The sequence below is a fragment of the Pseudophryne corroboree genome, chromosome 5, assembly GCF_028390025.1.
Source record: "Pseudophryne corroboree isolate aPseCor3 chromosome 5, aPseCor3.hap2, whole genome shotgun sequence".
NCBI classification, from domain to species: domain Eukaryota; kingdom Metazoa; phylum Chordata; class Amphibia; order Anura; family Myobatrachidae; genus Pseudophryne; species Pseudophryne corroboree.
The window spans coordinates 322,881,324-322,895,336 of record NC_086448.1 but is presented as its reverse complement, the minus strand read 5'-3'; the positions used below and the strand labels follow the sequence as shown (position 1 = coordinate 322,895,336).

The 14,013-nt window shown below is 43.4% G+C and overlaps 1 protein-coding gene across 4 annotated transcripts in view; it reads left to right on the top strand.

Annotated features, from left to right (window-relative positions):
- ELMO1 (engulfment and cell motility 1) overlaps positions 1 to 14,013 on the top strand; it is a 910,002-nt gene that overhangs the window by 432,350 nt on the left and 463,639 nt on the right. For all 4 annotated transcript variants that reach the window (XM_063922511.1, XM_063922512.1, XM_063922514.1 and 1 more), the window contains one exon: positions 11,270 to 11,374. In XM_063922511.1, coding sequence (XP_063778581.1) covers positions 11,270 to 11,374 — 105 coding nt within the window. The remainder of the gene's footprint in view (positions 1 to 11,269; positions 11,375 to 14,013) is intronic.

Here is a 14,013-nt window from a genome sequence, read left to right as displayed (position 1 = left end):
GTGAGAACAATACTCATTGTTCCGGATTGGCCAAGAAGGACTTGGTACCCGGAATTGCAAGAAATGCTCACAGAGGACCCATGGCCTCTGCCTCTCAGACAGGACCTGTTGCAACAGGGGCCCTGTCTGTTCCAAGACTTACCGCGGCTGCGTTTGACGGCATGGCGGTTAAACGCCGGATCCTATCAGAAAAAGGCATTCCGGATGAAGTTATTCCTACGCTAATAAAGGCTAGGAAGGACGTGACAGCAAAACACTATCGCCGTATATGGCGAAAATATGTTGCTTGGTGTGAGGCCAGGAAGGCCCCTACAGAGGAATTCCAGCTGGGCCGGTTCCTGCACTTCCTACAGTCTGGAGTGACTATGGGCTTGAAGTTGGGGTCCATAAAGGTCCAGATTTCAGCCCTATCCATTTTCTTTAAAAAAGAACTGGCTTCTCTTCCTGAGGTTCAGACGTTTGTTAAGGGAGTGCTGCATATTCAGCCCCCTTTTGTGCCACCAGTGGCGCCTTGGGATATCAACGTGGTGTTGGGTTTCCTGAAATCCCACTGGTTTGAGCCACTTAAGACCGTGGAGCTAAATTATCTCACGTGGAAGGTGGTCATGCTATTGGCCTTAGCTTCGGCTAGGCGTGTGTCAGAATTGGCGGCTTTGTCATGTAAAAGCCCCTATCTGGTTTTCCATGTGGACAGGGCAGAATTACGGACTCGTCCACAATTTCTGCCGAAGGTGGTGTCATCTTTTCATTTGAACCAACCTATTGTGGCGCCTACGGCTACTCGTGACTTGGAGGATTCCAAGTTGCTTGATGTAGTCAGGGCTTTGAAGATTTATGTGGCCAGAACGGCTGGAGTCAGGAAAACTGACTCGCTGTTTATCCTGTATGCATCCAACAAGCTGGGTGCTCCTGCTTCAAAGCAAACTATTGCTCACTGGATCTGTAACACGATTCAGCAGGCTCATTCTGCGGTGTGGATTGCCGCATCCAAAATCGATAAAAGCCCATTCCACAAGGAAAGTGGGCTCTTCTTGGGCGGCTGCCCGAGGGGTCTCGGCATTACAGCTTTGCCGAGCACCTACTTGGTCGGGTTCAAACACCTTTGCAAAATTCTACAAGTTTGATACCCTGGCTGAGGAGGACCTTGTGTTTGCCCATTCGGTGCTGCAGAGTCATCCGCACTCTCCCGCCCGTTTGGGAGCTTTGGTATAATCCCCATGGTCCTTACGGAGTCCCCAGCATCCACTAGGACGTTAGAGAAAATAAGATTTTACTCACTGGTAAATCTTTTTCTCGTAGTCCGTAGTGGATGCTGGGCGCCCGTCCCAAGTGCGGACTTTCTGCAATACGTGTATATAGTTATTGCTTAATAAAGGGTTATGTTATGTTGGCATCCGTGGTTGATGCTTTGTTGTTGTTCATACTGTTAACTGGGTATGGTTATCACAAGTTATACGGTGTGATTGGTGTGGCTGGTATGAGTCTTACCCTGGATTCCAAAATCCTTTCCTTGTAATGTCAGCTCTTCCGGGCACAGTTTCCTTAACTGAGGTCTGGAGGAGGGGCATAGAGGGAGGAGCCAGTGCACACCAGTAGTACTAAATCTTTCTTAGAGTGCCCAGTCTCCTGCGGAGCCCGTCTATTCTCCATGGTCCTTACGGAGTCCCCAGCATCCACTACGGACTACGAGAAATAGATTTACCGGTGAGTAAAATCTTATTTTTATTTACATGAGCTTCCAATGATTACTCCATTTCTTAATAGTTTATAATATATTTACTTTGCATGTTATGTTCCAGTTATTCTCTAGCATTTGAAGAACCAATAAACACTATAATACAGAATTTTTAGGAAGCATTTCGATTATTTCAGGTATATTATCTGGCTCATTTCAGCATTTTTGATGATTTGATTTTGTTTCTCTTTATTGCATTGGTGAAAAATGCTTTGTTATGTGTATATCAAATAATTTGTAAAAAATACATAAGTTGAACCAGAAAACGTTGACTGCCCTCAACAAAAAATAATGTATTCAAGCCGAACAGCCAGCAAAGACAGTGCAAGCATTATACTGATGCTCACGCTGACACTGAAGAAAAGCGTTTCTATTCCAGTGATTCTTTTGATGGAAGATTCCATTTTTGGCTTCATAGAAGTAACAATGCTCCCTGTCAACTTAAACAGACTGTTTACAGCAAATTTTGTTAACATCCCACCCAAAACCACGTGTTACAAAGTATGTCGTTACCTAAGCTGTTCAAACAGATTTAGAAACACTGTAGTCTGCAGGTATCCATTATGTGTATGGGATGTTTTATGTTTGGTCAATGGGGGTCATTCCGACCCGTTCGCACGCAACGGTTTTTCGCTGCTGTGCGAACGGGAGCGGAATGCGCGGGTGCAGGGCGCGTGCGCGACGTTGCGGGTTACGTTGTGGCTTCCGAAGGGAGCGGTCGCAGCGGCGACCGCTAAGAAGATTGACAGCAAGGAGGCGTGGAGGGGCGGATCCGGACCGTTGGAGAGCGTTTTCGGGGAGTGGTGAGTATAACGCAGGTGTGTCCAGGAAAATGGAGAGTGGAGGAGTGACGTCAAAGCCGGTCCCATCATCACTGGATCCATCGCACAGGGTAAGTATGTCCAGGGCTACTCTTCTTCTGCTTGATTTTTTTTTAGCTTAGCAGGGCTGCACAAGCGATCGCAGCCCTGTTAAGCGAAAATACACTCCCCAATAGGCGTGGACTGTTGATTGCAGCAGCAGCTAAAAGTTGCTGGCTGCGATCAACTCGGAATGACCACTAATATTCCTAATGTCAACGTGTCAGCATGTTTGTGATGTTGACATTAACCATGCCTGCAGTCTTCATGTCAAACTTGATGACATAATGTCACTGGTAGTCTCGTCTAGTGATGATTTGGGGGTATATTCAATTGATGTCGAATTACGGCGTGGATTCGTAAGTTTTTGGATTCGACAGCTGAAACCCTCCACCCGGGACCCTGAATTCGACATATTCAATTAAAAATGGATTCGACACGCCCTCTGTCGAAAACGGACCAATCGTCGAATAGTGGGCGGCCTGGATTCGACTTCCCGCCATTTGGAAACATATATAAAAAATAGGATATATATGTTGGAAAACGCAGGGATTGTCCTAAAAAAACGATTCCACAAGAGAGCTGACTGTAATGGCTGCTCATCTCCCTGAAGTCTCAAAAACGGGAGTGAGGAGAGAGGAGTGGCTTTGGAGAAGTGTATCCTGGGTAACTGTGGAATCATGGGTACATTTCCCTCAGCCGAGTACAGGAAAACATATTCTATTAAAAAATCTAATATATAATACTGTGGGTAGATAATCACTTCAAATATAAATAGATATGCTATTAGAAATCAAAAAAGCACAAAAAAAATATAAGTATTTACGATTTCTTATCCGCTCACGCCAGAAAAAGTAGGCGCAATGAAATTGACTAAATTAATGTCGAAAAGCACTGATGTCAAATCAACATTCTTCAGTTGAATATACTTTTGTCGAAAATGCCACATTTTTAACATTACAGACATGAAATTGTCGAATAGTCAAAAGTCGAAACTGAAACAACAGGTTTTTTGTTGATAAGTCCCATATTGAATTGTCGAATCCGATTCAACATGGTTTTTTGGTCGAAAAAGCCCCGTTTTTCGACAATTTAAGTAATTCGACATCAATTGAATATACCTCTTAGCCAGGTGCAGCAGTCTGGCATCTTGTCCAGTGGTCAGCTGATGAGTACTTCTGGCAGATCTAGAGGCGCTTCCGGCGGTGAGCATCACTAACCCTCCTCTTAGTGCCTAACCCCTAACCGCCCGCTGCCGTTTCATCCAGAATATCTGGATTTCACATGCATTCTTTACATGCCAACATGTTCAATGTCGACAGTTGAACAATGTCAACATCGTCTGCCAATGCAGAGATAAGGCTATCCCCTCACTCACTCTTTTCTGATTGGGTAATTGTCCTGTCTGCACCTTCATGACTGTCTTATTGTCTACGGTTATGCTAAAGAACTAATATTAATAGATTATTTAGTAAATATTTGAAACTCCAATTACTGTGAGCAGTGCTTCTGTTATTTTAATAACTGGATATCCGTTTCTATTTTTTTGAAGCATAAACACAAGAGCCTTAAAGATAACTTTGTGGATTTACATCTTTGTCTGTAGTATAGATAAACCTTGTAATTAAGTTGAATTAAACTGTTGCGAAGTGATAACTGTTCACATACAATATATTCAGATTTGTTTAATTAAGGGATTGCATATAATTATCTTTGTGATATTATACATTTCATATAATTGGTTCTGCAGATTTAATTAGTTCCAATTTGTCTGCGATCACCTAAGCTTGTTGTTATTCAGTCATTGCAAGTTTACAGTGTAACTATACCCCTCCATAATATTGACTTGCATACTGTCACAGTATTACTAAAAGTTTATCCAGTTTGAATAAAGCACCAATACCATCACAGACTTCTAATATGTTAATACTCAGCCATTTGCTGGGTGCTCAGTCACCAGTGAATTGCAGTGAGCAATTCTCAAGTGTTTAAGTTCTCAAACTCTGTCCCCAAGACGGGATGCGATTATGTGATCACCGGTCACTATACCGACGCCGGGATCCCAAACGGCGACCAGCCTGATGGTCGGCATGCCGACCAACATGGACTATTCCCACTTGTGGCTGTCCACGACACCCATAGAGTGGAGTGGCTTCATTGCGCTGCACCCCCCTCCTCACCAGCCTACTAAAAGCCGGGATCCCTCCGTCGTTCTCCCAACCGCCGGTCACACGAACCCAACCCCTCACCAAACAGTGCATGTTTTCCAGGTCTCCTCACAGAATCACAAGTACAATAATCCACCTGTGGATCTTTTAAAATGTCTAAGTGAGTAATGAATACACCTGTGCACCTGCCAGGTGACCTGGAGAAAGTGAGTGTTTGGGGTTCTGTGGACCGAGTTTAAGAATCACTGCTCTAGTATCAGGAGCTTGATTTGCTTACATTTGCCTTGATATTTACCAAAGTGCATTGTCGCTGATGTTTGTGTAGTTGTTTTCATTGGGTTGGGTATGATTGCCGGTGTTCGGGATGCCTGCGGTCAGAATAACGACGCAGCATCCCGATGTTCAGAATCCTGATGTCACGCTCTGCGTAAGTTGGGGTTCCGACAGCCGCGTTTTGGCTGAAGGGACAGCTACCTGTGAGGAGAGTAAACGAGGTGGCTGAAAGTTTGGCCTTCACCCCATGAGGAAGAATTACAAATTGTTAACGTTGGCCGGAGGGCGTAAAGGAAAAGGAGGACTCCGTAGGAAGGTAACTGTAGTTTTAATGAATAACGTGCTGTACACGAATATTGGAGAAATTGACAAAACTGGAAGAATTAGAGTCTATGGTTAAATAACTTGAAGAGTGAAGCTGGAGAACTTCGGTAAAGAAGAACTGAAGACTGATTAAAAGATGAGGCTGAAGAACTTGGACTTTGAAGAAATGAAGACTTCTGCGAGAACTGCCGTTAGCACCTGGAGCTCCTCTACGACCTGGGACTTCGTGAGCGCTTCCACGAGTGATGACGGACTTAGACAGCAGAACTGCAGCAGCGTTAGCACACAGCTTTAGCCAGGTACTGACTCTGACACACTATACTGTGTCACACTAGAGGACCTTACCGCCGCGATCCCCGCCGCAGTGCCCGGTTCTCCTGGCCCCCGGCAGCCGCACATCCGTCCAGGAGGACCCACCGCCAGCAGCTCCCCGCAGCCGCGCCAACCAGTGGGACGACAACCCCCGAGAGCACCCACCGGAGGTAAAGCTCCTGAGTCTGACACCTGACAGGCGACAATAAGTATACTTACCTTCCACCCCGACCCCCTGACCTCTCCCCCTTCCTGCAGCCTAAACCTACCCCACTCCCACCCCACACAGCCTAAATTTAACCCCCCCCCCCCCATGGCTTACAACTCTTGCAGCAGTCTGAGGATGTTCCAGTGTCAGCATTCCGGCGTCGGTTTTCTGGCTGCCAGGATCCTGACCCAGATCCCTTTTCATGTACTAACAGAACAAAGTGAAAACTATATAGAGTTTTGCACTGTGATATAGAAACATTTTATTTTGGGGAGCGGGATTATTGAGATGAGATGATGGGAAGGACAAAGGTACACTTTAAGTGCATTCTTTGCAAAAGGGCTTGCATTTTGCACCAAACTGGGAAGTTAGGTCTATAGTTTTTAGTGTTAAGTATTTTATACTATGGCTCGATCACACAGAAGTACAGGAAATGCCAGCAACAGTACTCAGAGTTCCCCTGTAAAGTGCTGCAGAGAGCGGCCATGGGCCTTGGTACTGGGAAGAGGTATGGCCAAATCTGAGGAGGCGAAGAAAAATAGTGTGCATGGTGCAGATGATCCAGGGCCCTCCGACAAGCCTGGATTTGGGTAATTAGCATTTTCCCCCCACCCTCAGCACCTCTGCCACTGTTGTACATTTTGTTGCATTAGTGATGCAAATAAGCATATTTTGTGACACAAACTCCGGCAGGACGATTCGCGTGGCTAAGTCGCAAAGTCCGTGGCTCAGCAAGTGTGGTTATTTGAGGATAAATGTATGTGGATACCTCCATAGAAACACTAATGCAAAAATATTCTGTCTATATTTTATCTAGTATATTCTATAAAATGTTAGCTAGAAGTTACTATGGACAGCACCATTCCTTTTAGAAGGATTGAGAAATCTCCTATTAAGTCTTGTGATTAAAGCCCTGATTCAGCATGTGTTTACAGTAGCATGTGGGGGGGGGACCAGTGTAGGGCAAGTCCGCTCCGCATGCTGTTTTCCCCTCCACCCCGCTAACATGCGAACGATTCGTTCAGCAGGGAAATGCTCGCCTGTTCTGGGTAGCCCTCTGCCTGCGGCAGACTGCTATCCACAGTGTTTAGGCTTGCAGCGGCTGTGTGTTACATCAGGCAGCTGGTGCGGCCCGCCCTGCAAACTGTCCAGACACGCCTGCGTTGTCCGGACTGCACCCCACCAACGCTGCCCCAAAAATGACGCTTAGACGCCCCCTCCTGCCCCACGAATGCCTCTGCATGTCAGTCAGGAAGAGGCATTCGCATTTGTGAGATGCTGTCGCATCTCACTCTGTACAAATGCGCAGTGCGGCTTCTGCACGTGCGCACACATCAGAAGGGCTTCAGCATGCGAGCGTATCCTAGATGAGTTCCATGCTGATTAGGCCCTATGCCACAGATAAGGATAAACAAGCAGGAGGAAATTTACTAACAGCCGATTTTCATACCAATGAAAATCGCAAATTTACCCTCAATGCACCAAATTAATGCACTTTCTTTTAGACAAGCATACTTGGTGCATAGCCTGCATGGATCAGTGAGATCCGTGCAGGCTTTTCTGTTTTAAGTGTAGTAAAGAGTTCACCCTAGCCCGTGGGGATCCTCTCGAGGGGGAACCCCTTTATTGGAGGGGTGTGGGGGTTAATGCTTTGGCTGTGCTTTAGTCCCTTGACTGTGGTATTATCCTCACTAGTGACAGCCCGGTGCAGGTTGTTGGAATTACGAGGGACCTCTACGTATTTATTTTCCAGTGATTTATTTCCTGTATTTCTGTAACCAGGACTGGCTCAACCGCCTGTTCGCCTGCTGGTTGAATAAAATACGGTGGACCCCCATGCTGTTTTCCCCCCATATTTCTTGAACCAGGATTGGTTCACAAAACTGATTTTATTTATGTTTTTAAATTAATACAAAAGCCTGCATGGATGTCACTGATCCGTGCAGGCTTCGCACCAAACACTCTGTTTTATCACAGCTAAATTTGATCCTCCAAACACTCTACAAATCTACTACATACAACATCACAAGACAATACGCCAGCCAACATGATTGTTAGTAAATGTGAGATTTGCGATGCAAAACGTTCAGGCGTTAAGGGGCGATCACAGAACAAAACTATTCTTAGTACATTTTTCCCTAGTACTGTGTGTGTTACTTCTAAGTAAAACACAGTTGAATACAAATGTGCGATTCTAAAGTTGTAGAAGGGTAGGCTTTAATGTGAAGTTTGCACTTTTGTGCTGTGTGTGCATTCATTCTCTGTCTCTCCATAAACCCAGGCCCACTTCCAGGTTGTAGAGGTCTCCCCAAAGTACATTATGTAGGTGTGGGCCATCCTTGTACACTGGTTTGAAACCAAAGCAATTTGTTATGCATATTGGAAATTACGTCCTTTGCCTTTGTGTTAAAGATTCATTTATTGTGGTTTTGTTCTTTGACTCACTGTTGTTAAAGAAATCTGCTATCATAGATAGTTCCTGTATTATTGTTAATGAAATGATCTATAACATTAATGGCTGTAGATAATGGTTAGGCATACTTTTGCTATCAATGTGCCAAATAACATCAATTTAAGCCCATTATGTGCCATCTGACTCCTCCACATCATGGCCCATATGTTATTTATAATTCAAGAAACCCCTGCACTCGTCCTGTTCTGCCATCAGGCCTCCAGTCCCCTTATATGCCATCAGATTCCTCCACAGCCCCCTTATATTCCATCAGACTCCTCCACAGTTTCGTTACATGCCTCCAGACTCCTCCACATACCCCTTATATGCCATCAGACTCCTCCACATACCCCTTAAATTCCCTCAGATCACCCACAAATGTGCCATTAATTTCCACCACGTGCCTTAGCCCCACCCCCATTGGAGCATGAATCCAAACAGGTAGGTGGGACGGAACACTTATCTCCCCCGTCCCTCATTGGAGTGCACTGACTGTGACCTCCACACTTTGTGCAGAGGAGGTCACATTGAACTGGCAGATCCCCCAGCCACCAGAGCAGCCTCTGCATCTGTTGCCACTTGGGATCCAGATGCAATCCACTTAAAACTGTTCCACATGCCACGCCTAGCAGACCCTGAATATTTTTAGATGACTACAGATTTTTTGTTCTTCCACACCTTTGTTGGTTTTGGAAACAGCAACTTTTTATAATTAGTGACCTTCTCTACTAATCATATGAAGTTGTATCTGATTTTTTCGGCTGTTGTCTGTGTTGACGTTCTTTGAACTCTAATGCAGCTTAATATTATAGTGAAAAAAGTCACCGATAGGAAGAATATGGCGCTGGACAATGTGAAAATGGACATCGAAATGAATAATAGGACTAAACTACAATGATACATTACCTTTATTGTGCTGCACTAATGATAACACAACAATAAAACTTGTCTCTAACCCCCTCCCCCCCCCCCCCCACACACACACTCCAACCAGCCCACATCCCCCACTTTGTCGCTCTGTCCCGCTTCCATACTTTCCCCATTCTCGGTGGCTGATCCTCCTTTCATAAGTCTGTCCTGTTTCTCGCATATACAGTATAGAATAGATAGGAATCAGATCGGAATATCCCTTTATATAAACTTTTGAATATTTCTCATTTGTTTATCATGTCATGTGGGTGTGACAATTATTCCTTATCAGAGTTATCCTGAGTACACCCAATATAACTAATCTTGAAGTTCAACAAAAAATATATAACATAAAATATGGGCAATTTATTTTCCGATAAAACAAAGTTAAAATACTTTCTCATGCAATACATGTAAAATCACCATTCTATAACATAGATTTTACTCATGTAGATGCCCATAACTGAACGGGCTGGATGTCAGCCTTTCAGGTACATTTTGAAACACTATAACGTACCAGCCAAAACGTTTCATCGATAACTTTCTCCGGGTTATATTTTCTTAATTGGTTTATATTAAGTGGCTTTATGCGCAGACGACTAGTATGACAATTGTTTAGATGACAAGAATTTCTAGTAATGGATAATAGTTTTAATCTTATGGTTCCTCAAGTCAGGCAACTTCTAATGGATTCCCAGGCAATTAATGTAGTTTTGTTCAGCTGACCAAAATTCCTATTAGTGAAACTGACCTTTATTAGTCCTTCATGGTTACTCAAGTTCGTACTAGCAAGGGACCATTTTGGGGTTAGAAGCCTAATGATAAAGACAAACGTAAGTTAAAGTCAAAAAGTAATTTTTCTAAAATCTTGCAATTACAGGTTGAGTATCCCATATCCAAATATCCGAAATACGGAATATTCCGAAATACGGACTTTTTTGAGCGAGAGTGAGATAGTGAAACTTTTGTTTTCTGATGGCTCAATATACACAGACTTTGTTTAATACACACAGTTATTAAAAATATTGTATTAAATGACATTCAGACTGTGTATATGAAACATAAATGAATTGTGTGAATGTACACACACTTTGTTTAATGCACAAAGTTACTAAAAATATTGGCTAAAATTACCTTCAGGCTGTGTGTATAAGGTGTATATGAAACATAAATGCATTCTGTGCTTATACTTAGGTCCCATCGCCATGATATCTCATTATGGTATGCAATTATTCCAAAATACGGAAAAATCCCATATCCAAAATACCTCTGGTCCCAAGCATTTTGGATAAGGGATACTCAACCTGTAATATCAGCTTATATCAGGTATTCCTGTATATTTCTGGTGCCTTCCCGGAAACACAATTAGTAAAGCAGGCAGAGAGAGGCAGCACTGTGAGGGACTTGAGATATTTGAAAGAAGTTAAATAAACTGAAACGTGGGATCTCTTTGCACTGACCGCATCTTAATAACATCTCAAGTCCTTCAGAGTGCCACCTCTCTACCTGCTTTATTATACTGTATGTGTAGCGGAGCACCAAACCTGTAGCATGGCGAGCGAAGCGGTGCACTAATTGGGGTTCCCCATCACTTTACGCAGAAAACGACACCAAAAAAAGTAAAAAACAAAAAACGCATGTCGACCATTTTCATGTGTCGACCATTTGGCCATGTTGACCATGCCAATGTCGACCAATAGTGGTCGACCTAATGACTGTCGACCATAACATGGTCGACCATTCATACCGGAACCATATAACACACAGATACATTTAAGTGCTTCACCTATATCTGCTACTGATGCTATTCTCTAATCCATTGCTAACAAATACTGTACATCACATAAAATACATTTGGAAACTTTATTCATGAACGGAATATAAGCTATGGTGTCCTATCTTAGCAGCAATTAGATCTGAGAGCTGAGAACTAACATTGTGCTTTTAGGATTTTCACCCAAATCTAAATATTTGACCGTATTGTTTACTGCGTATGTTGTATGACAGTTTCACATCTCTTATTTGCAGAACAATGTGAATCCAGCGCTGGATTTTACCCACACTCCTCCAGGAATGCTGGCACTTGACAACATGCTGTATTTTGCTAAGCATCACCAGGACGCCTACATTCGGGTGAGATCCTTATTTAGTAGAGAATTAAATTGAATATTAATCCATTTGCTTTCATATATTTTTTTATGTTGCCCTTTTATGTAATGTTACAGAAATATCCTTTTCCAAAGTTGCATTTTACCTTAAACACCCAATGTTTTGCTATTAAAAGCATTGTCCTTTAAATTTCAGACTTAAACACGCCAGGAAGTAGTGGCTTTTGGAAGAGCCACTTAGAAATTAAACCCTAAGGGGTATATTCAATTAAAATCGGATCCATTCCGACATGTATTTGTCGGAATGGATCCGACAACCCCTATTCAGTGCCATCTTAATTCGACTTTTTCAAGTCGAATTTAGATGGGACGCAGAGGAGGAGAAGGGGGGCGAGCCGTGCGGGGTCAGCCGGCGGGCATACAGGGAGATCAGCGCTACGCAGTAGCGCTGCAGCAGGATGTCACTCAGCCGCCCGACATCACGGCAACTTCCAGCCGACTCCAGCAGTGTGCTGGAGCCGGGTGGAAGCTGCCGTGAGCGGCGCGGCTGTGTGACCCCCTGCTGCAGCGCTACTGTAGCACTGATCTCCCTGTATGCCCGCCGGCTGTCCCCCCGTCTCCCTGCGGATCTTCCCCCTCGCCTCCTCCGGGTCCGCATCTCAGTCCGACATCAGTTTGATGTCGGACTGAGATGGTCGAAAAAGGGGGCCAAAACCTGTCGGATTTGGCCCCTTTTCGACATAAACACGTGGATCGGCAGCTATTCCGCTGATCCACGTGCTTTTCGACAAGTCGAATTTATCGACTTGTCGAAAAATTTAGCAAAATATTGAATAGGTCGAACCAGGATTCCACCTTAAATAGTCGAAAACTGCAGTCTTTTCGACAGACGGCAGTTTTCGACTTCAATTGAATATACCCCTAAGTCTGCATAGCACAGAAGTTTACTTGAGAAGCATTCCTGGTTTAGCAAGGTAACAGACTTTGGGACATATTTATCAATATCAGGTTTTTATACCTGATAATTGCAATTTCTTTTTGCCACTATTTGCGGCAATAAGGAATGAAGTTTTCCCTGGAAGTATTAATATACACCTGCAGGGACAGTCCCTGCGATGTGTTCAGAGTGAAGTGACCTCACTCCTATCAGGACTCCTACACATGAGCTGGAGGAAAATGTAGAGAAAGTCTAGTCCATAGGCTACAGGAGCTAATGCCATCTTCTGATGGCATTATCTGCTACGGCCAACCTCTGTAATGCTTCACATTCCGGAACTTGGTAAGTCTGACTGCTTCACAGTCCCCATATAAACCTACTGGGGCTGCAGCTGCTCTCGGAAATGGATGGACCAGGTCTCTTTCATTCATACATTTGGAGGATCATTCATATTTGCTGGTATCCCGTGTGTTTTAGCATATGTGTATATATTCAATGATAAAAAAAAAGGCCCCTATAGAATTTTAGCCTGGAATTTTTTAATTGAGAATCACATTTCTGGGATTTAATGAGTACATAAGGTTATATGCAATAACCGTTAGTGCTTTATGAGGCCAACACTTTAATACAGAGACAAACAAGTTAAACAAGAACAACACATTATTATTGTTTATAGAAAACATATTATTGTAAATACAATGGTTTATATCGGATGCGGTCAATTTACCTACAATAAAAATCCCGACGGTCGAAATCCCAACAACCATTGACCGATGGTCAAAATTGCGACATTTAAAATACCAACAAGGTCATAATACTGACATTTAAAATGTCGACAGTTTAAAAAGTCAACATGAGTTTCTCATGATTGTGTCATTGAAACCGACAAGTTCATACTTTACCATCCCAGTGGACCTGGAGGGGGAATATAATGGTGTGCCGACCGCAGCGTGCCATGCTAGGGTACGCGGTACACTTATACGGTGTCCATGTCCACATACTAAAAAAACAAACCGTGAAACATTGTGTCGACTTTTTGACCTGTCAACATTTTAAATGTCTGTATTTTGTCCATGCCGGGATTTTGACCGTCTGTCAATTGTTGTCGGGATTTTGACCGTAGGTATTTCATACTAAACCCATTTATACATAGGCCAGTGCACCTCCATTACACTATACCCAATAGTTTTTAAGTGTGTTTGTTTTCACTTCAGCGGGTTCTTTCTCCAAAATAAATGGTCTGTCCATAGGTATACATATGTCTGTTTAACTAATGTCCCTCGCAAGCAGTAGATTTCATGCAGGTCACCTACTGCATGACAGCAGATCCACATCCCCCACTGGCACCAGATTCATCTGTCTGCAGACTATTTTTAAGCATGAAATCAACAGGGTTTGAAATACAAAGGATTGTTCCTAATCTGCCTTGTGTGAGCAGCATATCCATACAGAGATATGGTATAATATACTTCTTTATCTGTGACTGGCATTGAACCCCCACAATTATGCTTCAATCATAGTGATCATAAGTGAAGCTTTTTGAACTGTGGAATACCTTGAGGAAACATTTGTAGCTGAACAGCATCAATAAAAATAGGCCACGGTCAGCTCTCTGAGTGTGAATGAAGACTGTCACGTACAAAAGGCTTTTTATAATCTAATAATAGCAAGTCTGTGAACTGCATCAGAGCATACGTGTTTTTATTCAGAATAAGAGGGACATATAT